The sequence below is a fragment of the Penicillium canariense genome (genome assembly GCF_028826845.1).
Source record: "Penicillium canariense strain IBT 26290 chromosome Unknown utg000001l_segment0_segment0, whole genome shotgun sequence".
In the NCBI taxonomy this organism is placed as follows: domain Eukaryota; kingdom Fungi; phylum Ascomycota; class Eurotiomycetes; order Eurotiales; family Aspergillaceae; genus Penicillium; species Penicillium canariense.
Genome location: NW_026622728.1, coordinates 5,986,590 through 6,011,545, shown reverse-complemented (window position 1 = coordinate 6,011,545; position 24,956 = coordinate 5,986,590). Strand labels below are relative to the sequence as shown.

Genomic DNA, 24,956 nt, shown 5'->3' with positions numbered 1-24,956 from the left:
GGGCTGAGATCCATGAACAGTATTCAATTTATTTTGCAGCCGCCTTCTACAAAGTATTTGTACCGATTAAATTGATGTCATCCCAGATCTATGAACCACAATGAGAGCTCTCCGGCCTTGTGTGAGTATTGAAACGCGGTCGATATGCAAATTTCCCAACAGATGCTGAGGCCAAAAATGTGCAGTGTGCTTCTCAAATACTTAAAACCCCAATCTTGTATAGGTTCATGAGAGTCTCTTGGAACGTTCCTGCTGTTAAACCAGACGAAAAAGGGAAAAATGTGAACAAAGTAGAAAGGCTATATGCCCGGTTTAAACCGAACTCCGCCTCCAGGTTTTTTTCCACTGAAGAAAGCGCTGTACCGGGGACGAAATAGTCGACATGTAGATGCAAGAATTCCAGAAGCCTTGAAGTGGGAGAAGCAATGCCTGTGAATAGTTCAAGGCAAATGATGGATGACCAGGATTAGCGTAAGAGTATAGTCGATTAACTGTGCAAGGAGCCTGATAGCCGTAGCATGAGCCGAAAATTCAAAATCTATATTTCTTGACAGAACATCTTACCCATGTAATTACCATAGAGGCGAAGAAAAGTATGGCACGTTTCGCGTAAGGCCAGACGACGGCTTGTGAGATACTTGTACCTGACCTGGAGGGATGGCTCACTTCTTGATGAATAGAAGCGATTTCTTCTGGAGCAAGTTAGACAAGGTGGTGCCTTTGAGTGCAGGGACCATGCCTAGGACACATGATCCACGACAGTCGCTCAGATTCCGAGACATAGGTCGATGTGAGCAGAATAAGTGGCTTACCTGATTGGCTAGTGTTTTGGCACGCAAAGTCGCCCCTAACGTCTTGGGTGGGCATTAGTCGACGTTCTGAAGACCTGGAAGTGCCATCTGGGCGATCTTCGGTCGCAGATGTATCGCTGATGACTCTATGGAGCTGTCTTCGGCTTTTAATAATCTCACGGCCGGTCCAGACAAAAATCCCTATAGTCAATATGTTTGCAATCCATATTGGCACATAGGAAACAGCTAGATAGAGACCACGCCATTCAACAGTGACCCAGCACCAAATCTAGAAGCTGAATCAGTCATAGAGAATATTCAGGACAAATGAATTTGCTCACAAAAGCTGATCCGTATACCTTCCCCTTCGCGCTTGTCTCGATGAAAAGATATATGAATGCCGAAATGAAGGGCGCGCCGTAGCTGAAGAGAAAGTATCGCCACTCAAGCTTTCGCAACATTGTCATGTCATATCGTCGAAAGCAGGTCAGGTAAATATTGAGTGCCATACAGAGTGACCAAAATGCGTCAGCAGATGGAAACCTATATAAGGATTTTACAGTGAGCAAAGAATGATGGAGTAATGGGGAATGAAGATATTGACCATTGAATTAGAAACCCTTGGAATTGGCAAAGCGCCGAATTCTCTCCTCTTCTAATACCAGACAAGGCAATTAGCATGCCTATATTTGACCACAAATTTCCCCAGGTGGCAAAGAAGATGAGTCTGTGGATAGGGGTCTGAAAATGTTCAACGAAGAAGAACATGGCAATGACTGAGCACGAGCATAGTAGTGAAATCGAGGAGCCAATCCGCTCCGTAATTTCTATGGCCCGATCTTGGTCTGCGGTGAATGCCATTAGACACCATTCATTGCATAAGAAGGCGTAGCAACGATATCTTCCAATAGTTATCAGACTTGAAGACTTTCGAAAAATGGCAGTGGTGAAGTATTCGCACGTGACTCGTCGCGCCACGGAAGTATATCTGGAGGCAAAATTACCATTTGCGGTAAATGCCTCGCGGAGGTTGTCTCAATGCGTCATCGATGACACATCTTGTATTGGATTCCTACCTTGTGCAAGGTTTCTAGAAGGTTTCCAGAAGGTTACTAGAATATTTCTATTCCAGGCCTCAACCATGGGACAAACATAATACAAATTGCTGCTCTTTCTTCACCCCCAGGCGAGAGAGGCCTAGGCAGGTTTAGAAGTGGAAGTTTCAAGCTCACCGATAAGCTCCAATTTGTAATTCACACCGATGCCAATGAATGGAAATGAATTCGTGGTGCTAAACAGTGTTTACAGTTTGGATAAAGTATGACACCATATCCTGCTGGTTGCCTTAACCGCGACCTGCCGACTAACCCACATCGCTCCGGTATGGGTATGGGTTATATGAGTTAGTCGGCAGGTCGCGGTTACCCCTCTTCTCTTCCGTGCGGGGTCCTCCTTGACGCGAGATTCCTCTGTGTGGATCCATGGTTCTATGCCTACGGAGAAAACGCGACGCTCATTCCGTCCCTCGATAGGATTCAGACTCTAGCCTCGTTCAACCACGTTGTCGTTAGCGATCCAACCCAGGAGTGTTGAAGGTGAGGACCATGACCCCACTACTTGTGCTTGTGCCCTCTTTGATAGCTTGGCTGGGATACCTGGCGTGTTCACGCTCACACTACGTGGATGCTCAGGAATAATCGACGATGCTAAAGGAAGTGAATCATGACTACATCAGCCCTCAAAATCACTTCACACCCGACCCACAATACTGGGCGTACTATGGCTACGGGCCCGGGGTTGAAGTTACAGGGTGGCCATCTCAGGGAGGAATCTATAAACTGGAGGTTTGTAGTCGCGTGGAACTAGAATTCCTGGAGCTGGACCTATTTAACAACGTGTTGCGCCCGTCCATATCCGATTCTGAGTGGCAGAACAAGGAAAATGCGCACTGCGATCGGAGTATGTCAATTCTATATCTTCTCGAGATACATTTTTAATTCCTAGTAGTGCACCGCCTCGGTGCTATTTGGTGGAGGAGCGAATACGCATATGATTATAGCAGCCTTTTTGGACTGTCACAAGGAGCTGACGAAGGAACAAACAACTATATCCGCATTGGCTGGCCCGCTGGGGGTGGAGTATGGTTTGGAACACAACAAGAAACGAAGCACGCGAGAAAGGTGGAGCAAAGCTTCAAAAGGCTAGCTCGATGGAAGAGCGGTGCGAGTTGATTGAAAAGTTAGGTGGGGTATTTTATGCGGACCTTAAAGCTTGTCCATATCTCAACCTTCCTTAACGGATACAGTATACTGCATTTGTGGTCTCGCGGTTATATTGCCTAAATTTGTGCGACACTTTGTCAAAAGAGAACTCGGCTGTTTAATTGAAACCACAAAAGAGAGACCTTCTTGAAACCCTGCTATCACCTTCCTCTTCCAGGGGACTAAAAATACACCTATAGAAACGATAGAACCCCGAGTACAACCCTCCCCTAACGAACGGTCCCCAGCGCCTAGAAATGAGGAAAGTAAAGGCGGAAAACCCATGAAAGTCATGAAAGTGCAAAGCTGTCGTTGAATCGACATCTCCATCGCCATCGTCATTGTCATTTCAGCCATCAAGCCTGCAGTCAAGAGCTCGGAATAGAATCACCGGTCGACTCATTCTCCAGCTCCGCGTATTCCTGGGGATCGGGCGGGAAAGGACGTGACAGGGTGTTTGAAGAGCTCATTTGGGTCACCTGGCGGAGTCTGCTAGAGGGCGTACGATCAAGACCAGGGCCGCTGTGAATGCGTCCGTCGCCAAAGAAGCGTCCCTTGACTGGCTCGTCACCACCGTCAGGGTAGTAGCTGCTGGTCTTGCCGTCACCGATGTAGTACTCGTCTCTCAGCAGGTTTCTGAAGAGGACTTCCTCATCAATGGGGGAATCAAGAGGCGACCACGGGGCAGAGGACATGGAAGTTGGTGAAGTAGCACTTGCAGAAGTGGCACTGCCGCAGGTGTAGTTGGTAGGGATATCTGAATCGTCGCACTGAGCATCGGCCGCGCCCCATGGGCCGAGAGACGAAAAAAATTGCCGGGGCTCAATGTGACGCTGTTCTGCGAACGAGCGTCGCAAAATCTCTCGGCGGCTTATTTCAGGTGGTACGTCTCTCGGGGTAGGTTCCTGGAACCCATTAGTCTATGTTCTGGAACGGCACTGCCACCACCTATACTCACATTCCTCTCGGAGATATGAATACCAAAGGAGTGATGATACTCCGGAGATCGCTCATTGGTGGCCTGGACAACTGGCTGACGGGTGTAGTCATCCATAGTGCAGGGGAAAGTGACGGGGTCTTGCATGCACCGGACCGTCGTAACACCAGGATGTGCAAGTTGTGTAAACGGGATCAATCTGTTCTCGGCCTGGAAACGGTCCAGAATATCGACAAGTCCCGAGCCAAGGTGGGAGTCAAGGCTCCATGGAAGTTCCGTGGAGAGGCGTGGTTGGGAGTCTGCCTGACGCGAAGATGTTGCGTCCGATAATGAGGGTACCTGAGAAGCACCGGACATACTCTCACGTCCAGGGGATCCGGGGTCGATCGCGGGACTCATTTGTGTCTCTCTTACCCACTGCTCATGCAATTCTCTGTATACACCAGGGAAGGCAATCTGAACGTCTGCCGCACGCCTCGGCTCTAAGACAGGAGAAACACTGGCCTTAGGCCCCGATAAATCTTCACCAAGCAACAGTCTCTCTTGTGAGACAAAAGCTTCTGCCTTGATGAAGATCGATCCCCGTCGATGAGATGTTTCCGAGTCTGAAATGCTCGGAGTATTGTAATCTGGCAATGTCAACGACCCTCGGGAACTGTTGGTGATATTCTGTTCATCCTCCAACGGCTGAACGTTCTGCGGCTCGCTGAGCCACTTCAACTCTCCAACTGCCCTGCTCGCGGGCTCTTCATTCTCTTTCCAAGCCTTCAGAAAAACCTGACCCTGCTCTGGATGCATTTCCTTATTGTCACACAGCAAACTTGTTCCACCCATATCCTCGTGGTCCGTAGAACTGGAAATCACTGACTCTATTGTCTCCCGATCCGCCGAGGCAACGGGGTGCGTTGAAGGATCAGCGGTTCTCTTTTGTATCTCCTCGTCGACCAATAGCTCATCTCCTGTATCCATCTCCGCATTTTCAGAAGGCTGGGAAGAGAAGGCATGGTCGCGGCATGACTTGTATGCGGGTGGCTCATCGACAGGCATACTCACAAGATGAACAAATGCTGGTTTCGCATCATGTCTCGAAGTGCAAGAGCTCGGCGCGGGTTCCGGTGCGGAAATTGTATTTGCGAGCGGGTGGAAAAAAGGAAACCGAGCCATACTATTCCTATTGGCGTCGTCCAAGGCTCGGGCATAGTCTCGGTCAGTGCGATATAGGTCAACCCCGAAGCTTAGATCCTCTTGGGTGCTCGCCGAGAACTCAGAGAAACCATAGGTACTTTGCCGACCATGCGCTTGCCTTGAAATAGGTCGAGCTTCGCTTTCAATGGGGTCACTGCCCTGACGAGCCGTTCGACGGAACAAGCCTGCTCGAAGAGCCAACAAGCCGGACCGTGCCTTGTGCAGAGACCTTCTCGGGAAGTCATGGGCCCAATGAGTCTGCCGTGGTGAGTCTGACGAGGCCTGGGATTCAGAGCGGCAGAATGGTTGTTGTAAGTGTGGGTTGTGCCGTGGATCTTGAGGATTAAAGATTGGATAGTGGCTTCTCTCCTGACAATTTGGGTGCATTGCTGGGAGATTGACGATGCTGTATTTGTCATTCAGCAAGTCTCTGTGATATGCAAGTTTTAGATCTCACCCTCCCCTTCCTCCCCGCGAACGAAATGAGAAAGACAGTGCAAAAGCTCCACTGCGGCGTGTAGAGCCCTCGCACGGAAGTCCAGGACTAGTATGGCCTCTATCCGAATTCATCTGATTGAAAGGGCTTGAGCATGGGGATCGCTATTGACTCGGAATAGAGGAATGGTTGAGAGATAGTCTGGTTGGTAGGACATTGGGAAGTAGACGGGTAGCATCAAAACAGACAAGTTTCGTACGGCCTCTAAAAGAGGCAAGACCGGTGGCTTCTCTCCGTCCCATAAGGGAAAGTTCGTCGGGTTCTCGAAGAGTCAACTACGTGTTAGTATACAACCACCAAAGTGATTGGGACCAATACATGTATGAAGAGCTTTCATTGGAGTAGATCGGTGAATGATTAAGCCTGACACATGTTTCAGCCTTGAATTCCTAGATGGACCGAGTGAGTTATCACCTAATTTCCTGTTCAGTAACTTATAGGTAAACAAAATCTTTTTCCCGAGAAAGCAAGCGCGGGTGATTTGTCTTGGCCGCTGATCGCGGACCCACTTGGCTCTGCGCTGAGCCTCTTTTCTCCGTTGCCTCCTCTCCCTTGTCCGCTTCATTCTTCCAACTGCCCCCCCTCCCCCTTCCGCGATTACCTACGATACTCTTTTAAACCCATCATCTTTTATAGGTCTTCCTCTTTTGTCTGCTCCCTCATATTCCTTCATCATGGTGAAGAAGCAACAGTCCAGCCCCGTTTCATTCGACGCGATCATTCAATCTGGTAATGACTCGGTCTTCCTCTCAACGCCAGATCTGTCGGAGAGCTAACCTCTCCTTTGCGCAATTCAGATCGCCAGAAGAAGCAGAATGAACTGCTAGCAAGTCAGATTTTGGGCAAGAACAGAAACCAGAAGGGCCGCCGAGCAAGCGCGCCGGGGCCGGGCGCAGTAAGCAAAGTACCGAACGCGAAGCCGGGGAGCTTGGCCAGTCGGATCGCGGCACCTCAGGTAACAAATCCCTGTTCTCAAGGTACTACTCATGCGATTTGACAAGCGATTCCTGACGTCTTGTGGTCTTGTATAGCGCTCTGCATCAGCCTCCGTCCGACCCAACCTGACCAACAAGGTCACCAAGCCCAAACCAGCCCCCGCCACAGTCGCATCCGCGCGGAAATCTACCAAGTCTACAAGCCAACATCGCCCGAATGCCGAGCGTCTTTTGGCTGCCCTTGAGTCGGGAAATACCCAAGCTACAATTCGAAAAGCGAGTGGCGGGATGTCCATCAAAGGCGCCTCTGGCCCCTTCGTGGTTATCGGAGCCAACTTTGCCCCCGGGACGACCGCTGCGGATATCCAGTCCGCAATTGAGCCATTGGCAGGTCCCATGCTGAGCTGCAAAGTCACCTCACACCGCCCGATTGTCACGGCGGAGTTTGTCTTTGCAGACAAATGGTGCGCCGAAAACGTCGTCACCAACTTCCACAACCAAAGAGTCAGTGCTGGAACCCTGTTGGAATACTTATATAGGCGTGCTGACACAATTTCAGGCCGATGGGAGACTTTTGTCTATGAAGCTGCAGCCCGCCGGAACCCAACCAACCAACAAAAGTAACCCTTTCAACGAGCTTCGAGAGCAAGCGGACCACGAACGACGGAATCGTCGCGCGGAACCGACGTTACAGGATGGCAGATACGGTTTCGGTGAACAAGGCGATCCTCTCAACCCCAAATCAGGGCTGTACAGTGACGAGATGATAGTGGATGCTCCGCAGCAGAAGAACCAGAATCGCCGAAGGCCTCGACGGTAATGGCTCGCTGGCGCAAGCAATAGGGCAGAGTTCAAGGTGGGTTGAAATGCGCGCTCCACGGGTAGAATGCGGAACTGGTGTACAATTCTTTGCTTTTCAAGTGTATCATTCTCATGACATGTATGATTATCTTGTAATTGATTCAGCCTCACGAGAAACCCCAATTCTCCTCACCAAACTGCTCGTATTAGTGCAGATAATGATAAGATCACGTGTCGCGGAGCTTTTGCGGAGACGGACAGATTTGATGACGGCCGGGGAAACACAATCTTTCAGTAGAACTCCTCTCACGGGCCAATTACAGACCACTGGAACGGGGATCACCGTTTTTCATGGATCACATATTATAAGCGACCATCTCATCGAGTTTCTATCCGAGTTCAACACAGATATTTCCGAAAATGAACGCTGCCGCCCGGCGCGCGGCGTCGCATGCCCTCCGGAGGTCTCACAACTCGGTATTCTCGACATGCTCGCGCCGATGGAGCTCTACATTCGAGGATAGGCAATGGTCTACCCCATTGGCCCGCACATTGGCCAGTGCGATGAGGGTCGGTTCGGTTGGATCTCGCACAATATTCTGAGCCCTTGGCTGACAACTTTGCGGATCTTTAGGTCACTGGGCCCATTCCCATCGCGGCATTTATGCGCCAAGTTTTGACCTCCCCGGAAGGCGGATACTATACCTCCCGCGAAGATGTGTTCGGAAAACATGGTGACTTTGTTACCTCGCCCGAGATTTCACAGGTGTTTGGAGAGCTGATTGGCATTTGGGCTATTGCGGAGTGGATGGCGCAGGGGCGGAAGCGGAGTGGTGTTCAGCTGATGGAGGTTGGACCGGGGAAGGGCACGCTGATGGATGATATGCTGCGGGTAAGTGTTGCAATGGGGCACAATGAAAGAGTGACACGAAGGCTGACTAGTTATGGCTACGGACAGACGTTTCGAAACTTCAAGACTTTTACCTCGAGCGTGGAGGCAATTTATCTCGTTGAAGCAAGTGCTACTTTGCGGGAGGTGCAGAAGGCTCTTCTTTGTGGCGAGGAGGCTGCCATGGAAGAAACTGATATTGGACATCGGAGCACCTGCAAATACTTTGATGTGCCCGTCATCTGGGTGGAGGATATTCGTCTGTTGCCGCATGGTTAGTTGTGCAATTCTATTAAGACGGTACTAGCCATTGTTAACAACGTCGATCGACTACAGAGGAAGGCAAGACGCCATTCATCTTTGCACACGAATTCTTCGACGCTCTCCCCATCCACGCCTTTGAGTCTGTCCCTCCGTCTCCTGAGAACGAAGCGCCGGCCCAAGTCCAGGAGATCATGACTCCTACAGGTCCTCAAAAGCTCCATAAACCACTCAAGACCGCGAACACTCCACAATGGCGCGAACTACTCGTCACATTGAACCCCAAGGCTGTCGAAGAAAACATCGAAGGCGAGCCCGAGTTCAAGCTAACCAAGGCAAAGGCCTCCACGCCCTCTTCCCTCGTGATTCCCGAGATTTCCGATCGCTACCGCAGACTCAAGTCCCAACCTGGGTCAACCATCGAGATCAGCCCCGAAAGCCGGATCTACGCAGCCGACTTTGCGCGCCGCATCGGCGGGGACGCTGCCTCTGCGCAGTCTTCGAAGAAGGCAACTGTTCCGCAAGCATCACAGAAGATGACACCTTCCGGTGCAGCCCTGATCATGGACTACGGGACTATGTCGACCATTCCCATCAACTCCCTGCGCGGAATCCAGCACCACAAGAAGGTTGCTCCGCTCTCGGCTCCTGGCCAGGTCGACGTCAGCGCGGACGTCGACTTTACCTCGCTGGCCGAGGCTGCCATTGAGGGAAGTGACGGTGTCGAAGTGCACGGCCCTGTTGAGCAGGGTGATTTCCTTCAGGCGCTGGGCATTGAAGAGCGCATGCGCCAGCTGCTGAAGGGCGTTGGAGATGAGGAGCGCAAAAGAACTTTGGAGACTGGGTGGAAGCGCCTGGTTGAGAAGGCGGGCGGTTCGATGGGCCAGATTTATAAGGTGATGACCATCATCCCAGAAAATGGTGGTCGTAGACGCCCTGTAGGGTTTGGCGGTGGCGTTTCGATATAACTATAGTGAGTCATGTAATATTACATTTATATCACAGTCGAAGAGTCACATCGGTTGAAACCTTTTGCGACGACACTTAATGAAGAAGGGGGAAATGCTCGATAGCAGTCTGACCAAAGTAGTCGTATCAAAGCCGAGAAAACAACCAACACCGGACATGGTAAATCCAGGTTCATGCAAAGTACGAAAAGCTTGTTCATAGAAGGCTGCCAATGTGGATTCTTGCGATTTAGTGAACTATGAACGGCAATATCCGCAACCTTGAGCTTCCCGTGAGAGTAGATGATGATGGTGTATTCGGATCTGCATACCTAGTGAGTCATACTGCACGTACGGATCTCTCTCATTCTCTTTATATCTTAGTTCCTTCCATAACTCTCTACCTAAGTAACTACCCTCTCAATAGGGTCTTTCATATCATTTATATCCCTTAAAGCAGGTAAGAACTAGGCTCGTTCAGAAGTTTCACCTTGCTAGCCTGATCAGAATTGACCAAAAAGCTTGTCTCTAAAACTCTTCGTCTTGATATACAGTGGCCGTTCATTAGTATTTGGAACACAGTACTTCCACCCACTAGCAGAAATATAAGTTGGGCATGTAGCATGTTCCAAATACTAATGAACGCTGACGGTATATGTGGTATCTCAAGTCGTTTCATATCTCATTAACATGCAAGTACACATAAACGGCACCGCCGCCACGCCTCTAGCACAGTCCAGTCATGCAAAGCCTTAAAAATCAATACTCGTGCCAGATGTCCTCGACATAGGCCTCAGTCAGCCTTTCGTCCTTGCCATACTTCTCCTGCCATTGCACGAAGCCTCCCTCCAGGACATAGACTTCTTGCTTCTTGCCTTCCTCCTCACCAAAGGTACGCTCGCGCTCACGTGCATAGCGCAGGGCTGCAGAAGGGCCGCGCTGTTGGCTCAGGGCACAGTGAAAGACGACCTTCTCAGTGTCTTTGAGGGTGCGGAGGAGCTCGGGCAGGCGGACGTCCAGACTGGAGGTGGGGACCCAGATTGAGGAGCGGATATGTCCACCAATATGATCTACGTACATAGATTAATAAAACTGTTCAGTTTGTTTCATGGCGAGCTAGACGTACCTGAGTCCCGAACATCGATAATGGCCAATTTGCTGGGTGTGCTGTTGGAGAGGAGCGCGGATAGAGAATCACGACTCATGCGCGGGAGCGTTGCGATGGTGATAGATGACATCGTGTAAATCCAGCGTGTATATTGATTCAGGAAACTAGGTCTTCAGGCAAGAAATAAAAACAGTAGGGGGGATGTGGTAGAAACTCCACGGCGTTGATCACGAAAGCTGAGGAGAAGCACGTGACCTATAATTTCATTCGATTTTCTAGCATCGCATCTTCCCTCCGCTCTGGAACCTCACGCCAGCCCTCATCTCCCACCATCCTCTTTCCAGGGCACCAGTCTAATACCAACAATTGGACTTGTCAGGCTGACTTGACTGCTCGGTCAAAACTATGGACCCCCGCTGCCTAGCCCGCAGCCTCCGCGCCAGGCCGACGTCGTGGCTTCTCAACTCGCGCCAGCAGCCTCTCCTGCAGCAGCCCTTCCTCCTCAACACACTCCGCTACAACTCCTCAAACTCCTCGCCACAGACACCCTCCGCCAAGTCACCCACAGAACCAGCCACACAATCAACATCAGCTGCTGGCGAGGAGCAATCCGCCCCCAAAACACAACCCACGAAGACCGTCGCCTCCGACTTCGACGAGATCCTCAACAAGCTCGATCTCGGAAACCGCAGTGCCGCCACCGCCAGGGGTGAAGGCCGCCGCGTCTTCTCCGACCCCGCCTCCCGTTCTGTCAGCGGCGTGGGCTTCCAGAGCTTCAGGGACCGGTCTGCGCAGCAGCTTGCCTCGCGCAAGCTGGAGCTGAAGCTCGGCCCAACGCTGGGTCGCCAGGTCCACGTTGAACCAGAGCGTGGCCTAGATCTTCCCGCTGCGGTCCGTCAGTTAGAGATTACGTGCAGCACGAACAAGATCAAGGCCAATGCGCATGAGCAGAAATTCCACAAGCGCAAGGGTGCGGTGCGGAAGGAGCTGCGCCGGACGAGGTGGAGGAAGCTCTTCCGGTTCTCATTCCAGCAGACTGTGAAGAAGATCCAGCGGATGCAGGCGCAGGGTTGGTGATTGCCTATCGGCTGGATTGGTGTACTGAGTTAGGGGGAGCTTGGTCTGTATATACACCGAGACTGGACGGGGAGGGGAGCATCCGGCCCTAAAACGGGGTCTGTTTTTTTACATGTATAACTAGCTATGGAATCTTTCGTCGATTTTGTTCTATTTGCATTAGATATGGAATGCATTGGATCGTATCTTGATCTGTCAGTGGTTTCTACATACCCTATATACGAGAAACCCTTCTACACTGATGTACAACGAACAGCCCAGCCAAGTTATCCAGGCGCGCCTATCAATCTCTCTTCCCACTGACAAATCCTCCATAGCCAGTACCTCCACCACCGCCAGTTCCCGCGCCATTGGCAGTAGTAGCAGCAGAGTACCCTCCGTATCCATTGATACGCCCGCCATTGCCAAATGTCACACCAGCTCCCTTCCCATTCACAACCGGGGCACCCAGAATCCCATCACCACGCCAGCCTTGGCGACTGCGGAGCCGGCCACCGTTGCGCTCCCAGTACAACGCAGCCAAGGCACCAACGGAAGCAGCCAGGAAAAAGAAAAAGAGCCGCGAGATGAACGAGCCAGCCCCAGAGCCCTGGGACGTCCCCGAACCACCCATCTCCAAGAATGACTCCGAAGCAGGACGCTCCGGCCAGCCAATACCAGCACCGCCTTCAATCCACGCAACATGGAATGAGAAGGTCAGAGGCTCGCCGCGAACAACCTTAGTCCCATGTCCCGCCGTCCACGGCTGCCGCGCAGCCTGCGCAACTGTCACAGCCTCCTCGTCTTCGTCAAGCGAGATCTTCTTCGCCGCAGCTTCGAACTCGGGCGTCGAGTACGCTGTCCCGGCCACCGCGTACCCAGGCTGTCCGGACTGGGCATGTTTCTGGGACTTGGACAGCTGCGCCGCCGCATCCGAGGCGATGTTGTGCATGAGCATGTTCATGTCTGTCCAGATGTGCAGGTGGCTGAGCTGCAGGGTGCCCTGCAGCGCGATGGTGACCGGGGTGAAAGGTGGTCCGTTCTCGCTCAGCGCCGCGAGCGAGTCGACCTCGCCGGACGTAGGGTCGGTGTCTGCGCGGTCTTTGGGTGCGGTATTGGATGAGGTTAGCGGTGCTGTGGGCACGCGGCAGGTCATGGGGACGTCGGAGTGGACGTAAAATTCGAGGAGGTGGTAGAGCGAGTCGGTGAGGGAGGAGATTGTGCATGTTATTGTCTCGGAGGTACCGTAGTGCAGAGATAATGGGCGCGATGTCTCATTGCAGGTTGCGAAGGGGATGTATTCGAGTTTTCCTAGGTCATCTGTGATCTGTGGCTTTTGTTAATTGTTTGTGATTCTCGAGGGGGGGCGGTTGGCTTCAGGAGTAGGTTGGCGCATACATGTTCGCCTTCCCTGTACACACGCGCATTGGTCAGCATTGGCTTCTTTAACAGGGCTGAGGTGATTTGAAGACAACTAACATAGTCCGGCTCAGACAAGATACAGGGATCTCCTCGCCCAGTCTGTATCCCTCCCCGCTAGTGGCGCTGGCTCTCCCCGCTGCTGATACTGGTGGCAACAGCGTGCCCGCAAGGGAAAAAAGTGCCAACGCCGAAGAGAGACAGCTCAATGGGCGCGAAGCAGGCATGCTGGCGAGTTTCTTGTGGCCCTTGCAACGCAGATTAGCCGCCCCGCGCTGGCGAGTTGATGGAATGGGGAAGACGACGCGGAGAAGACACGGAGTTGTTTCTGCCGCAGCCTGGTGGAGACAGGGCTAGTTGGCCATATCAGTGTCCGCTAGTTATCCTTCCGCGAGTGATCAACCAAATCGATGCTCTACTTGCGACGCAAAAAGCTTTGTTTTACGAGGGACGGATTGCAGTCTCATGAATTATTTACTGACAAAGAAGCACCAACTGAGTATCATTCCAATTTTTCGGAGGGAAAAGATAAAAGGGATCAAAGAAACCATTCGTCGCTCGTCACGGCCGCCTCGCATCGTTCACCAAGCGTCAATGCGAGCCTAATTACAAAATAAAAAGAATCTAGGCCAGGTTAGCCTTCGCCTTGAAGGCCAATAGTAGGCCACTAGTCGAGCTGTCGTGGTCGGCGCCCTCGCCGGCAGTCTCCAGCTCCTTCTGGATCTTCTTGGCGAGGACCTTGCCCAGCTCGACACCCCACTGGTCGAACGAGTTGATGTTCCAGATGGCACCCTCGGTGAAGGTGAGGTGCTCGTAGTAGGTGATCAGCGCGCCTAGAGTGGCGGGGGTGATCTTCTGGGCCAGGATGGAGGTGGTGGGCCGGTTGCCTAGGAAGGTCTTGTGCGAGACAAGATTGTCGGGGGCGCCCTCAGCCTTGACCTCCTCAGGGGTCTTGCCGACCATCAAGGCCTCAGACTGGGCGAGGAAGTTGGAGGCCAGCATGCGCTGGTGCTTGCCACCCTCGACGGGGTTGTGCGACTCGGCGGCCATCAGGAAGTCCGCGGGGATGAGCTTGGTGCCTTGGTGCAGCAGCTGGAAGAAGCTGTGCTGGGCGTTGGTGGCGGGCTCTCCGAAGAGAATGGGACCGGTGGTGTACTTGACGTACTCGCCGGAGCGGGTGATGGCCTTGCCGTTGCTCTCCATGGACAGCTGCTGCAGGTAGGCAGGGAAGCGGTGCAGGTACTGGTCGAAGGGAGCAATCAGGTGGGTCTGGGCACCGAAGAAGTCGCTGTACCAGACGCTGAGCAGACCACCGATGGCAGGAATGTTTTGCTCCAGAGGGGTCTCGCGGAAGTGCTTGTCCATGGCGTGGGCACCGGCGAGGAACTGGTGGAAGTTGTCGAAGCCGATGTACAGGGCCACGGAAAGACCAATGGCACTCCACACAGAGTAGCGACCACCGACCCAAGACTCGAAGCCAAACATGTTCTTGCTGTCAATGCCGAACTTGGTGACCTCAGCCTCGTTGGTGGAGAGGGCCACGAAGTGCTTCGCAATGTGCGACTCATCCTTGGCCGTCTGCAGGAACCAGCTCTTAGCAGTGTTGGCGTTGGTGGTAGTCTCGGCCGTGGTGAAAGTCTTGGAAGCAATCAGGAACAGGGTGGTCTCGGGGTCGGAGTTCTTGAGGGCCTCGGCGACGTGAGTGCCGTCGATATTGGAGACGAAGTGGAGCTTCATGTCGGGGTGGCCGTAGGGCTTCAAGGCCTCGGTGACCATGACGGGACCGCTAGAAGAGAACGATTAGCTATGTCACATTTCCCAGGAAGCTCCGGAGGACGGGTGGGAAAGGAACAACTTACAGATCCGAGCCACCGATACCGATGTTGATGATGGTGTTGATCTTCTTTCCAGTGTAACCCTTCCACTCGCCGCTGCGTACCTGCTCAGAGAACTCCTTCATGTGCTCCAGAACCGAGTTGACGTCCTCAACAACGCTCTTGCCATCAACCTGCATGGGCTCGTTGGAGACATTGCGCAGGGCAGCGTGGTAGACAGCGCGGTCCTCGGTGAAGTTGATGTGCTCACCGCGGAACATGGCATCGCGGAGCTCCTCAACGCCGGCCTCCTTGGCCAGCTTCACCAACAGGGACAGGGTCTCCTCAGTGAGGAAGTTCTTGGAGAAGTCAAACAGGATGTCGGCATTGTCGACGGGGTTGGCGAAGGTGCGGCTAAACTTCTCGAAGCGCTGCGGGTCCTTCTGGAAGTACTCCTTGAGAACAATGTTGCGGCCGAGAGTGGTGTGGTGCTCCTGGAGCTCCTTCCAGGCGTTGAGATCGGAGGCCTGCGCGAAACCAGGCATGATGACGGCTATAAAGCTGTGTTTTGCGACAGAGCCGGGTCAGTGCGGGGCAATGGAAGTGAATAAAAAGCGACCTTGGGACGAAATCAGAATGGGAGAACTTACAATGTCGCACAAAGGGGGTATCACGGAGATCGATGGGATGGGCTGTTTGAAGAAGTAGGGAAGGAAGAAGAAAAGAAGACAGGATGGCGTCAATGCTCCGGCGTGTTGGGGTCCGGTGGAGGGGCGTGGGGCAGCATCATCATCATTGCCGCATTCGGGCGCGGGCTGGAGCGGGCTTGTTTTCTAATCTGCATTTCCCAGCTGACTCTCGACAAACTCGAAGAATTCAATTGCCCACCTCCTGTTCCTATCCTAGCCATACGCCATTCAGTCAAGCAGACCCAGTTCAGACCTACAGGTAGCGAGGGAATGTAATTGGTATTCTATGGGACATCTCGTAGGGAGGGGGCACCTGTGCATACCCCTCCGGAAGCCGACATTCTGCCCTCTATCTATGCCACCACCACCGATCCAACATAGTCCATACTTCGTATTCTGTCAGGTTGACCGGTTCCCATTTCAGAACCACAAAGCCAAGAGCGAAACAACTATGCCCGAGGCGACCCGGATCACCAATTGGTTGTTGTCACTCCGGGCCTACCGAATATAGGCTAACCGGCCAGCTCGGCGCCAAACACCCCCACTACGCCGGACGGTGCTACTCCGAGGAGGGTCTGATGACCTGCAAAATATCCGGACCTGTAGTTTGCCAGACAAAGTATCGAAATATGGGATCTCCTGCAGTTCCAGATCATACTTTCAGTCAAATCCCAATCAGATCTTTCGCGATAGCAACCGACAGTCCGACGCCAGTTCTGCCGACAGCCACCGGGTAAATCTAGTAATATCGAGCATCACGAAAACACATACTTCCGGAGCAGGGATACCTACCTATACCTGCTCTCTCGTTGACTGGCGCCTTTGCATCATATTTAGACTATGTCTATCCTAGTTGTTCTCGTCTAATAAATTCCAATCGGAATTGCTGACAAAGTAGTGGTTTACTTGTCATCGTCGCCAATGACCCGGAATACATTTCCAGGATCGACAGGTTTAATCTTTTTCTTATAAGGAATACTCATCATTGGCACCTCTGAATGAGAACTATATCTAGCATATACTCTGTTAAGGTTTGTTGAACGACAATTTAATATTTGGTGATTCAGTTGTTACTGGCTGTTGATTGACGGTTTCAAGCAGCGGCTGGCCCAACCGCCAACTGCCAACCGCCAAGAACTACGCACGGACCTATCAAAACCGCAACTCGTAACTTTCTTTCTCCACACAAGCGCGTCTGGTCTTGCTCAAGCATCGCGACGTGAAACCTCTCCGACCGCCGTGAGTGCCTCCAGCCAGTCGCTACCGAACGCCCATTTCAAAGACCTGAAGAAATTCGAGATTCCGCCCCGTGCGGCCCAGAGCGCCTGCACCATGTACAATCCTTACCAACGTGAGCTGCTCCTCCCAACAACGAGCGCCTACCATTCTGCATGATTTGCGTCATACCCTGAATAGAATATTGACTTCATCTTTAGCTCCAGGCATGTACGGAAGGGCCCCTGACTATGGGTCCTACCCCGGTGGCCCCCGGGCATGGGTAAGTTGAACGTGTGGATCACGAGAGATCTCGGGCATCATGACTGACCAGCTTCAGCGCCTCCTCCAGGGATGGCTGCGCCCGGAACGGCCGCTCCACCGGGCATGCAACAGAACAACAGCCAGCAGCCTGGTCGCCCCGGCGGCTTCCCGGCGAATTTTCAACCGCCCCCGAACATGCCGAATATCAACTTCTCCGCGCCCGTGATTCGACTGGGCACCTCCGGCCCTGCGATGCATGCTGCTCCAGAAGGGGGCCGAGAGCGTGGTTCAGATGGTCCGGGACGACGTGCGGGTCTCGGGTCTTCTAGTATGGACAATCAGCGCCACCATGCTCGCGATACGATGATGCAGCTTCAACCGCCTACCCGGGATGAGATCGTGCGTACACTGTTTGTCGGGGGTATCACTGAGGGCGCGGGTGGTGATGATGGCATTGAGCGGATTCTCCGGTCTGCAGGCAATCTGCGACGGTGGATTCGGGCGACGGATGCCGACGAGAAACCCTGCCGATTTGGGTTTGCCGAATTTGAAGATCCCGAGAGTCTCGAGGTGGCTGTGGAAGTGCTGAAGGACGTCGAAGTTCCCGTGAAGCGCCAGGCGCCTCGTGACGAGGGCGAGGAAGAGCAGGAAGTGGAAAAGAGCACACTACTGGTATGTATATTCGCTATTGTTTGGATCTAGAGATGGCATTCACTAACTCTTATGCCAGGTGGTTGTGGACGAAAGCACCATGACTTATCTGGAGCAATTTGAAGCCACTCGTGGCGAGCGGGACCCTAAAGAGCTTCAAGCTCGCTTTGATGCGTCTCGCAACAACTTGAAGAGTGTTCTTTCAGACCTCTTCCACCCAGCTAGCCCGACCCAGAAGGAAGAAATTTCAGCACTCGACCGGGAAGGCGATATTGACATGACAAGAGGTGAAACTACGAAGGACGGAGAAGTGGTTACTATTCCCATCACCATCGAAGACGAACTGGCCGATATCCCGCCGGAGATGCGGGAGAACGTGGCTAAGGAGATTGCGGCGTTCCGTGATCGGAGTAACCGCCGAGATATTGAGCGTTTGAGGCGCGAGGAGGAGATCGAGTCCATGGAGCGCGCTCGCAACTCTGGCTCGCGTATCACCCGGCTTTCCTCTCCCCCAGCCTCAGCCCCCAGTGGACCTGCTGGTGGTGCGAATGGCATCCCATTGGGCCCTCGTGGTGATCGTAGCATGCCCAATGCCCCGTCGGGTCCGAAGGGCTTCGGTGTTCAGATCCCCAAGGACTACCAGAAAGGCGTGTCGTTTGTAAATGGCGGGGCAATTAATGGATCTCAAGTCTACATCGATCGTGAGGATGAGGACACCGACGCAAGCGACGAGGAGCTCGAGCGTCGCCGCCAGGCAAAGCGTGAAGCCGAGCAAGAAAAGCAATTCCTTGACCAGGAACGCCGCTGGCTCAACCGTGAGCGAAGCCGAACGGCTGCCTTGGAGCGCGAGAAGAAGAGAGACAAGGAGGAAGACGGGAAGTTGCAGGCCGCCCATGACGAGATGGAAGAGCGCCTCAAGGAATGGAATGACGATGTCGAGGCCAGCCGCAAGGCAAGCGAGTACTATGCGGACCGCGGCGCTTGGTTGCGGAGCCGCGCAGGGTTCCGCGCTCGCGAGGTCAGCATGGATGAGGCTGATCGTGCCGCGGAGGAGCGCGAGCGGGCCCAATCTGCCAAGCAGCAAGAGAAGGCTCGCGGCATGGCCGATGATTTCCTTGCTCGCCAGGCGCAGGAACTGGAGACCCGCACTCCGGTCACCGCCCCTCATGAGGAGCAGGAGCCCCAGCGGTTCACATTGTCGCTCGGTGCCGCAGCCCAGAAGGCCCAGGCCGCCACCAACCGCCGCACCGTTGCCGAAGTGGAAGGCCTGCTGGAGGATGAAGAAGAGCCGGCCGGCACGACCCGCCGCCAGCTCATCCCGATCAAGTTCGACTCTGCTGCCGAAGCCGCCGGTCTATCGGACGAGGATCGTGCTCAGGCTGCGCGCCAGCTGGCCGCGGAGATCCCGGCCGACAAGGACGGTCTCTGGAAGTGGACGATCAAGTGGGAGTTTGTGGACGAAGCCGTTATCAGCGACCAGATCAAGCCGTTCGTGGAAAAAAAGATCGTCGAATACCTGGGTGTGCAGGAGCAAATGCTGGTGGATGTGGTGGAGGAGCATGTGCGAAAACATGGTACTCCCCAAGAGCTGGTGGAGCAGCTGGAGATGGTAAGCTATAAATCTCTCTACTTCCCCCGGTTGTCCGGGTTAACCTTGCTAACGTCGGTTTTTTGTTAGGCACTGGACGACGAGGCCGAGGTACTGGTCCGCAAGCTCTGGCGTATGCTTATCTTCTTCTCGGAGAGCGAGAAGCGCGGGCTGTCGGCATAGCGATGCGATGCTGCAGGCTGTCGATCAGGGACCGGATGATCTACTGTTCTACTTAGCTAGGAGCAAGAAGCCGCAAGGGATATTATTTAAAGGCAACGTTTCGCATACATATGACTATAATATGGACTTGTTCCTTCTCCTCTTATGATCACAAACTGAGTCAAGAATCCCCCGCATCCCCCTATCACTTCTTTCTCTTGACTCTTTACTCTTTAGGGGTGGGCATTGCAATGCCCACCTGCCCACCCCCAGGAACTCGGAGCTGCTCCGATGCCAAAGGGAGGCCTCCTATTGGCGGATAAACCTATTTCCCCGTTCGTAGTAATTTCCCGCCAATCACATCGCACAGAGCTTCATCAGGATGCGGAGCGAGGGAACCCCTGCGGGCGGCGCGGGGGTAACAGGCCTTCAATGGGTCTGTATATACGGGACAGCGTCGCAATTTCTCCTGTTCTTCCGGGAGAATATCGTCTCTGCAATTTTCTCCTTTCTTTATACCCCCGTTGCCCTGCTATCCCTTCAGGTGCTGTATTATCCTTCGGCATATAGATCCGCCTCAGGACGCCCCCACGATTTCTAGATTCACCACCGTGTTTCCTGCCGTTGAACGCGCAAGGATACGGTAAACTGGGTCCAATTGATTTCGAAAAAGATTCATTGTATTCATATTTGATTACATCTCACAATGGTCAAGATTACTGGCTTCACCACGCGGGACGTGCGGTTTCCGGTACGTCATTGCGATCACTGCTCTATATCGTTGGGAATGCGCCATTGCTGACCCCTACACCAGACCTCTCTGGATAAGACTGGCTCTGATGCCATGAACGCGGCTGGCGACTACTCGGCCGCCTACTGCATCATCTACACAGACTCGGACCACAAGGGTCATGGCATGGTATGTCGAGATCTTGTCATTTCCTCGGTTCCAGACGGGTTTCACGCAGCGCGTACTAACGCAATTGGACGCTAGACATTCACCATCGGCCGCGGTAACGAGATTGTCTGCGCCGCCATTTCCCTCCTGGCCCCGCTTATCGTTGGCAAGGATCTCGATGAGCTCACCGCTGACTGGGGCAAGACCTGGCGCTACCTCGTCTCCGACAGCCAGCTGCGCTGGATCGGCCCGGAGAAGGGTGTGATCCACCTCGCCCTGGGTGCCGTCGTCAATGCTCTTTGGGATCTGTGGGCTAAGACCCTGGGCAAGCCCGTCTGGCGCATCGTCGCGGACATGAGCCCCGAGGAGTTCGTGCGCTGCATTGACTTCCGGTACATCACCGATGCGATTACTCCCGAGGAGGCGTTGGCCATGCTCAAGGAGATTGAGGCTGGCAAGCAGGATCGTATCAAGGAGGCTGAGGCTAGCCAGGCTGTGCCTGCGTATACTACTAGTGCGGGCTGGCTCGGGTATAGTAAGGAGAAGTTGAAGAAGCTGCTGGACGAGAGTGTTGCGCAGGGGTATAAGCATTTCAAACTGAAGGTTGGTGGAAGTTTGGAGGATGATAAGAGGCGCTTGAAGATTGCACGCGAGGCTATTGGGTATGACAAGGGCAACATCTTGATGGTGGATGCCAACCAGGTCCGTATTGCTTTGCACCGGAGGCTTGATGACAATGAAGCTAACACGCCTCAAAAAGGTCTGGTCCGTCCCCGAGGCCATCACCTGGATGCAAGAGCTTGCTGAGTTCAAGCCCTGGTTCATTGAAGAGCCCACCTCCCCCGACGACATCCTCGGCCACGCCGCCATCCGCAAGGCCCTCGCTAACACCCCTCACGGTACCGTCGGCGTCGCCACCGGTGAGATGTGTCAGAATCGGGTGATCTTCAAGCAGCTGCTGCAAGCCGGTGCCCTGACGGTTCTGCAGCCCGACGCCTGCCGCGTCGGTGGCGTGAACGAGGTTCTGGCCATCCTCCTGCTGGCCCGCAAGTTTGGCATCCCTATCGTGCCGCATTCGGGCGGTGTCGGTCTGCCCGAGTACACGCAGCACCTGAGCACGATCGATTACGTCGTTGTCTCTGGCAAGAAGAGTGTGCTGGAGTACGTGGACCACTTGCACGAGCACTTTGTGCACCCGTCTAGCGTTAAGGATGGATACTATGTTACTCCTATGGAGCCTGGATACAGTGTTGAAATGAAGGCTGAGAGCATGGATGAGTTCTCGTTCCCCGGTGAGGAGGGAAAGAGCTGGTGGCGCTCGGAGGAGGCTAAGTCTATCCTGGAAGGCCCACGGGTTTAAAGAAGTAAAGATTAGCATTATGTCTTTATGTGCATTCATGTCCATAGCTTTTTTTTAGAAAAAAAATTTGATTCTCTTTTTGATCTTTTTGACGGGTATTCTTTTCATTGCGCCGAGTTTTCGGCAAAGCACAACGGGATCGAGCTAGTTGTGGCAGAAAGTATAATACATCAAGTAGGCCACGGCCTAGATATGACTGGGTGGGCGAAGCCCAGCCCTTATGGTACAAATACCACGCGCAAGGTGGACAGATGGGGAGATCAGTGCATGGGCAGCAAAAAAAAAACAACTGCTTGTAGATGCACGCCCCGGAGAACTGATAGCTTGCCGTTCTGAACTTCCTAGGTCCTTGCAAGGAAAGACACGATAGGTCAGACATATGGAAGAATGGGAGGATATGTAGTTGAGCGCAGTCGGGAGCAGCTCAACGCCACTGAATACCAAACAGCTTCATCGAGCCAGCCACGCTAGGCTTTTCAGCAGCCTTCTCCAAGATGACGCGGGAATGCCCCTTCACATCCAAAGCAAGAAGCTGATACTCCCACTCATTCTTGTCCAAGGGCTTCATCATGTGCACAGAAACAACCCCGGAATTAAGGGGGCCCTCAACCTGGATGTAAGCATTAGTATAAGGCCTGAGCACACGGAGTATAGTGTAGGGTGTCGTACATGGAAATGCATCCGAAGATGCTCACGGCCTAACCTGTCTTTCTCAACGGTACTCCTGCTTCACGTTAGATTGGCGCCCCTTGACTTCAAAACGACGCCTACAGCCGAAAGCACTTACGCTATAGGCCGGTTCCGCGCCCAGCGGCTATTTGTAGTCTCTCCAAAAGCCCTGATCTCCCTCCTATCACCCAGTAGCTTCGTGCACCGCGCATCGTCCCTGATTCGCTCCACAGCCTTCTCGTACTGCCACGTCCGGCTATTCGGCGAAATAACATCGGTATAAAGAAGATAAAAAACACCGCCCTAATATTGGCCCCTCAAGTCAGCGTCGATTCGAATTTTCTGCGTCGAGCCCTTGAACTCGATAGCCCTTGGCAAAGGTAGGGTATAGTTCATACCGTGAGAATAGCACCAGCCACCACAACCACAAAGTTGAACGACTGCTGCGTTGCCCGCGAAACCTTCTCCCGCCCACTCAGTTCACCCCACTCGTACCGCCCATCGTCCGACAAAACGGTGACGTTCCTTCTCTTCGGTCGTGGGTCGGTCTGCGTGGCGTAGAGTCGGGTGATCTCGGAGCGAGGTGGAGGGCGCAGGGCGATCGAGGCTCTGGGGGGCGCTCGCGGTAAAGCTCGTAGGTATGAGGTTTTCATGGTGACGGAGTGGCCGGCGTTCTTGCACTTGGGCTTCGTGAGGATATCCGCAGAGGCGATAACGCCGATAGCAGCGGAGCGGAGAGCGCTCACGTGCTCTGGGCAAGCTGCTATAGGCCCTAGATATGATTGGCTGTTCAGGTCTTTGGTGGGGCTATATGCTTTCACTGGAGAGAGTGGTGGTAAATAAAAAAGAAACATAGCAACTCTCTCCCTCTCCATTTGTTTATGTACTGGGATCTTTGTATTCTTATACATAATAGATGTGTCTATCCGAGCTATCTAGGTAGTGAGAGTTTTTTTTTAGGAGATTGCATGATTGCTTTCCTGTCCGGCGCTTATAGATAGCTCCCCCGATTCCTCTCTTCATTGCGCCAAAAAGAAGAATTAGGATGACACTATTTGGCGTTTGATGTAATTTTAATCAGGATCAATAGCTCTTATTCCTCGTGGTGTTCAGCTTGGGTCTATGTCATCACATCCAAGCTTTAAATCACTGCCCACCGTGATTTTACCGATAGCATATATAGAATCCTGGTTTTTTGGATCTTTTTTCTCATAAAGTAATTAATTTCATTAAATAAAGACGGCTACGTATGCAGCAGAAGCTGACTGATCCATTTTGAATAGTACCGCTAAACAGCCGATTAATTCACAAGTGAGATCGGGGGGCGGGACGCAGGTACTTGTGCTCAGCTTCAGGCTGATATGAGTTCCCCGCGATTTCTGCTTTCCCCACTTCTCGCTCTTGCCCAAGTATGCAATCATCTTCCCAGGCACCAAAGTCGCTCTTGTATCTTTTCTGTGTACTATGCCTATGATTATCGCGATTTTTGCATCTCTCATCAGACTCGTCTTCTTCAGGCTTTAACAAACCCCAAGACTGCCTTTGTTACCCTACCTTGGCCAAAGGTCATGGAGTCAACTAGCACAAGGTCGATGGTAGAAGCTACCATCAGCAACAGCCATATTCCGGTACCATGGTGTAACGAGTTCAAGAACATGATCAGTGGCAAGAAGTTCGTCCGTCCGTCACATTGTCGCGCAAGGCAATATTTCTTCTGTATTCCTGAGAGATAAAAATGCTGATAGAGAATCCCTGGGGTTCAGTTTCAAGACATCGAATTCACAGGAGCTTATGGAATACAAGCTTTCAACTCGTCGAAAGCTAAACGAGTTCAACGATGTATCCATACCAGAGAGCAGCACGCTCAGTTCATTGAATGCCAGGCGCATGGCGGTCGCCAGGCTGATGCTTGGCCGCGTGGGTAAGAATGCCAATATCGAGCAGGCTTTTTTCGTGACATGGGGTTGTAACACATTTATTGGTGACGATGTCTACATAAACCGCGAGTGAGTCTATCTTCTCGTCCCGTCAACCATGATAATCAATGATACACATGTCCAGTCTCTGTACCGCCACCACTAACAACCGCTCATTTAATAGGTAAGTGTTGGCCAGTCCCTATTGTAGGAGACAGCTAATTCAAAACTTGCCGACTATACAGCGTGTCAATCTATGATGATTCACTCGTTGAAATTGGCGATCGCGTTCTGATTGGGCCAGGAGTTTGTATCTGTACAGGCACGCATGCGATCGACGCCAAGTCACGACAAGAGTGCGAGGGTACATCGTCTGCACAACCAATCATCATCGAAGCAGACTGTTGGATTGGTGCACGTGCTACCATTCTCCCTGGCGTGCGTATCGGAAGGGGCACCACCATCGCCGCTGGAGCCGTGGTGACGAGGGATTCTGATTCAGGGTGTCTTGCGGGCGGAGTGCCTGCCAAAGTCATCCGCAGACTGGAATAAAATCCACTAAGGGCAAAGGTCTTCATGTATACTACGTTTCATGTGTCTTTGACCAGGCCAAACTGATGTCTCACTTCTTGTTACCCTACGCC

The 24,956-nt window shown here is 52.8% G+C and overlaps 12 protein-coding genes across 12 annotated transcripts; 6 read left to right on the top strand and 6 right to left on the bottom strand.

Annotated features, from left to right (window-relative positions):
• Nucleotides 1-312: 312 nt before the first annotated feature.
• On the bottom strand, nucleotides 313-1,652 carry N7482_002041 (uncharacterized protein; the record flags this gene model as incomplete). The annotated part of the gene is made up of 5 exons (XM_056684166.1): nucleotides 313-504; nucleotides 565-649; nucleotides 749-1,080; nucleotides 1,133-1,334; nucleotides 1,411-1,652. 5 exons carry the CDS (start codon nucleotides 1,650-1,652, stop codon nucleotides 313-315), a joined length of 1,053 nt encoding a protein of 350 aa, XP_056547772.1.
• A 1,768-nt stretch (nucleotides 1,653-3,420) lies between these two features.
• On the bottom strand, nucleotides 3,421-5,561 carry N7482_002040 (uncharacterized protein; the record flags this gene model as incomplete). The annotated part of the gene is made up of 2 exons (XM_056684165.1): nucleotides 3,421-3,957; nucleotides 4,011-5,561. 2 exons carry the CDS (start codon nucleotides 5,559-5,561, stop codon nucleotides 3,421-3,423), a joined length of 2,088 nt encoding a protein of 695 aa, XP_056547771.1.
• Nucleotides 5,562-6,344: 783 nt separating this feature from the next.
• N7482_002039 (uncharacterized protein) lies at nucleotides 6,345-7,425 on the top strand (the record flags this gene model as incomplete). The annotated part of the gene is made up of 4 exons (XM_056684164.1): nucleotides 6,345-6,399; nucleotides 6,468-6,625; nucleotides 6,702-7,109; nucleotides 7,165-7,425. 4 exons carry the CDS (start codon nucleotides 6,345-6,347, stop codon nucleotides 7,423-7,425), a joined length of 882 nt encoding a protein of 293 aa, XP_056547770.1.
• Nucleotides 7,426-7,826: 401 nt separating this feature from the next.
• On the top strand, nucleotides 7,827-9,524 carry N7482_002038 (class I SAM-dependent methyltransferase; the record flags this gene model as incomplete). The annotated part of the gene is made up of 4 exons (XM_056684163.1): nucleotides 7,827-7,976; nucleotides 8,041-8,298; nucleotides 8,365-8,569; nucleotides 8,632-9,524. 4 exons carry the CDS (start codon nucleotides 7,827-7,829, stop codon nucleotides 9,522-9,524), a joined length of 1,506 nt encoding a protein of 501 aa, XP_056547769.1.
• A 738-nt stretch (nucleotides 9,525-10,262) lies between these two features.
• N7482_002037 (phosphatase YCH1) lies at nucleotides 10,263-10,741 on the bottom strand (the record flags this gene model as incomplete). The annotated part of the gene is made up of 2 exons (XM_056684162.1): nucleotides 10,263-10,573; nucleotides 10,630-10,741. The coding sequence occupies 2 exons, from the start codon at nucleotides 10,739-10,741 to the stop codon at nucleotides 10,263-10,265; spliced, it is 423 nt and encodes a 140-aa protein (XP_056547768.1).
• Nucleotides 10,742-11,016: 275 nt separating this feature from the next.
• Nucleotides 11,017-11,688, top strand: N7482_002036 (mitochondrial 37S ribosomal protein bS21m; the record flags this gene model as incomplete). The annotated part of the gene is made up of 1 exon (XM_056684161.1): nucleotides 11,017-11,688. One exon carries the CDS (start codon nucleotides 11,017-11,019, stop codon nucleotides 11,686-11,688), a length of 672 nt encoding a protein of 223 aa, XP_056547767.1.
• A 283-nt stretch (nucleotides 11,689-11,971) lies between these two features.
• Nucleotides 11,972-13,313, bottom strand: N7482_002035 (uncharacterized protein; the record flags this gene model as incomplete). The annotated part of the gene is made up of 3 exons (XM_056684160.1): nucleotides 11,972-12,994; nucleotides 13,066-13,078; nucleotides 13,147-13,313. The coding sequence occupies 3 exons, from the start codon at nucleotides 13,311-13,313 to the stop codon at nucleotides 11,972-11,974; spliced, it is 1,203 nt and encodes a 400-aa protein (XP_056547766.1).
• A 397-nt stretch (nucleotides 13,314-13,710) lies between these two features.
• On the bottom strand, nucleotides 13,711-15,445 carry N7482_002034 (glucose-6-phosphate isomerase; the record flags this gene model as incomplete). The annotated part of the gene is made up of 2 exons (XM_056684159.1): nucleotides 13,711-14,872; nucleotides 14,946-15,445. 2 exons carry the CDS (start codon nucleotides 15,443-15,445, stop codon nucleotides 13,711-13,713), a joined length of 1,662 nt encoding a protein of 553 aa, XP_056547765.1.
• Nucleotides 15,446-17,158: 1,713 nt separating this feature from the next.
• Nucleotides 17,159-19,490, top strand: N7482_002033 (uncharacterized protein; the record flags this gene model as incomplete). Its single annotated transcript, XM_056684158.1, has 3 exons — nucleotides 17,159-17,740; nucleotides 17,799-19,328; nucleotides 19,398-19,490. The coding sequence occupies 3 exons, from the start codon at nucleotides 17,159-17,161 to the stop codon at nucleotides 19,488-19,490; spliced, it is 2,205 nt and encodes a 734-aa protein (XP_056547764.1).
• Nucleotides 19,491-20,175: 685 nt separating this feature from the next.
• Nucleotides 20,176-21,727, top strand: N7482_002032 (L-fuconate dehydratase; the record flags this gene model as incomplete). Its single annotated transcript, XM_056684157.1, has 4 exons — nucleotides 20,176-20,220; nucleotides 20,284-20,388; nucleotides 20,464-21,069; nucleotides 21,128-21,727. The coding sequence occupies 4 exons, from the start codon at nucleotides 20,176-20,178 to the stop codon at nucleotides 21,725-21,727; spliced, it is 1,356 nt and encodes a 451-aa protein (XP_056547763.1).
• A 424-nt stretch (nucleotides 21,728-22,151) lies between these two features.
• Nucleotides 22,152-23,049, bottom strand: tim21 (the record flags this gene model as incomplete). Its single annotated transcript, XM_056684156.1, has 4 exons — nucleotides 22,152-22,337; nucleotides 22,397-22,451; nucleotides 22,515-22,699; nucleotides 22,795-23,049. The coding sequence occupies 4 exons, from the start codon at nucleotides 23,047-23,049 to the stop codon at nucleotides 22,152-22,154; spliced, it is 681 nt and encodes a 226-aa protein (XP_056547762.1).
• Nucleotides 23,050-24,187: 1,138 nt separating this feature from the next.
• On the top strand, nucleotides 24,188-24,864 carry N7482_002030 (sugar O-acetyltransferase; the record flags this gene model as incomplete). Its single annotated transcript, XM_056684155.1, has 2 exons — nucleotides 24,188-24,402; nucleotides 24,558-24,864. The coding sequence occupies 2 exons, from the start codon at nucleotides 24,188-24,190 to the stop codon at nucleotides 24,862-24,864; spliced, it is 522 nt and encodes a 173-aa protein (XP_056547761.1).
• Between the last annotated feature and the right edge of the window lie 92 nt (nucleotides 24,865-24,956).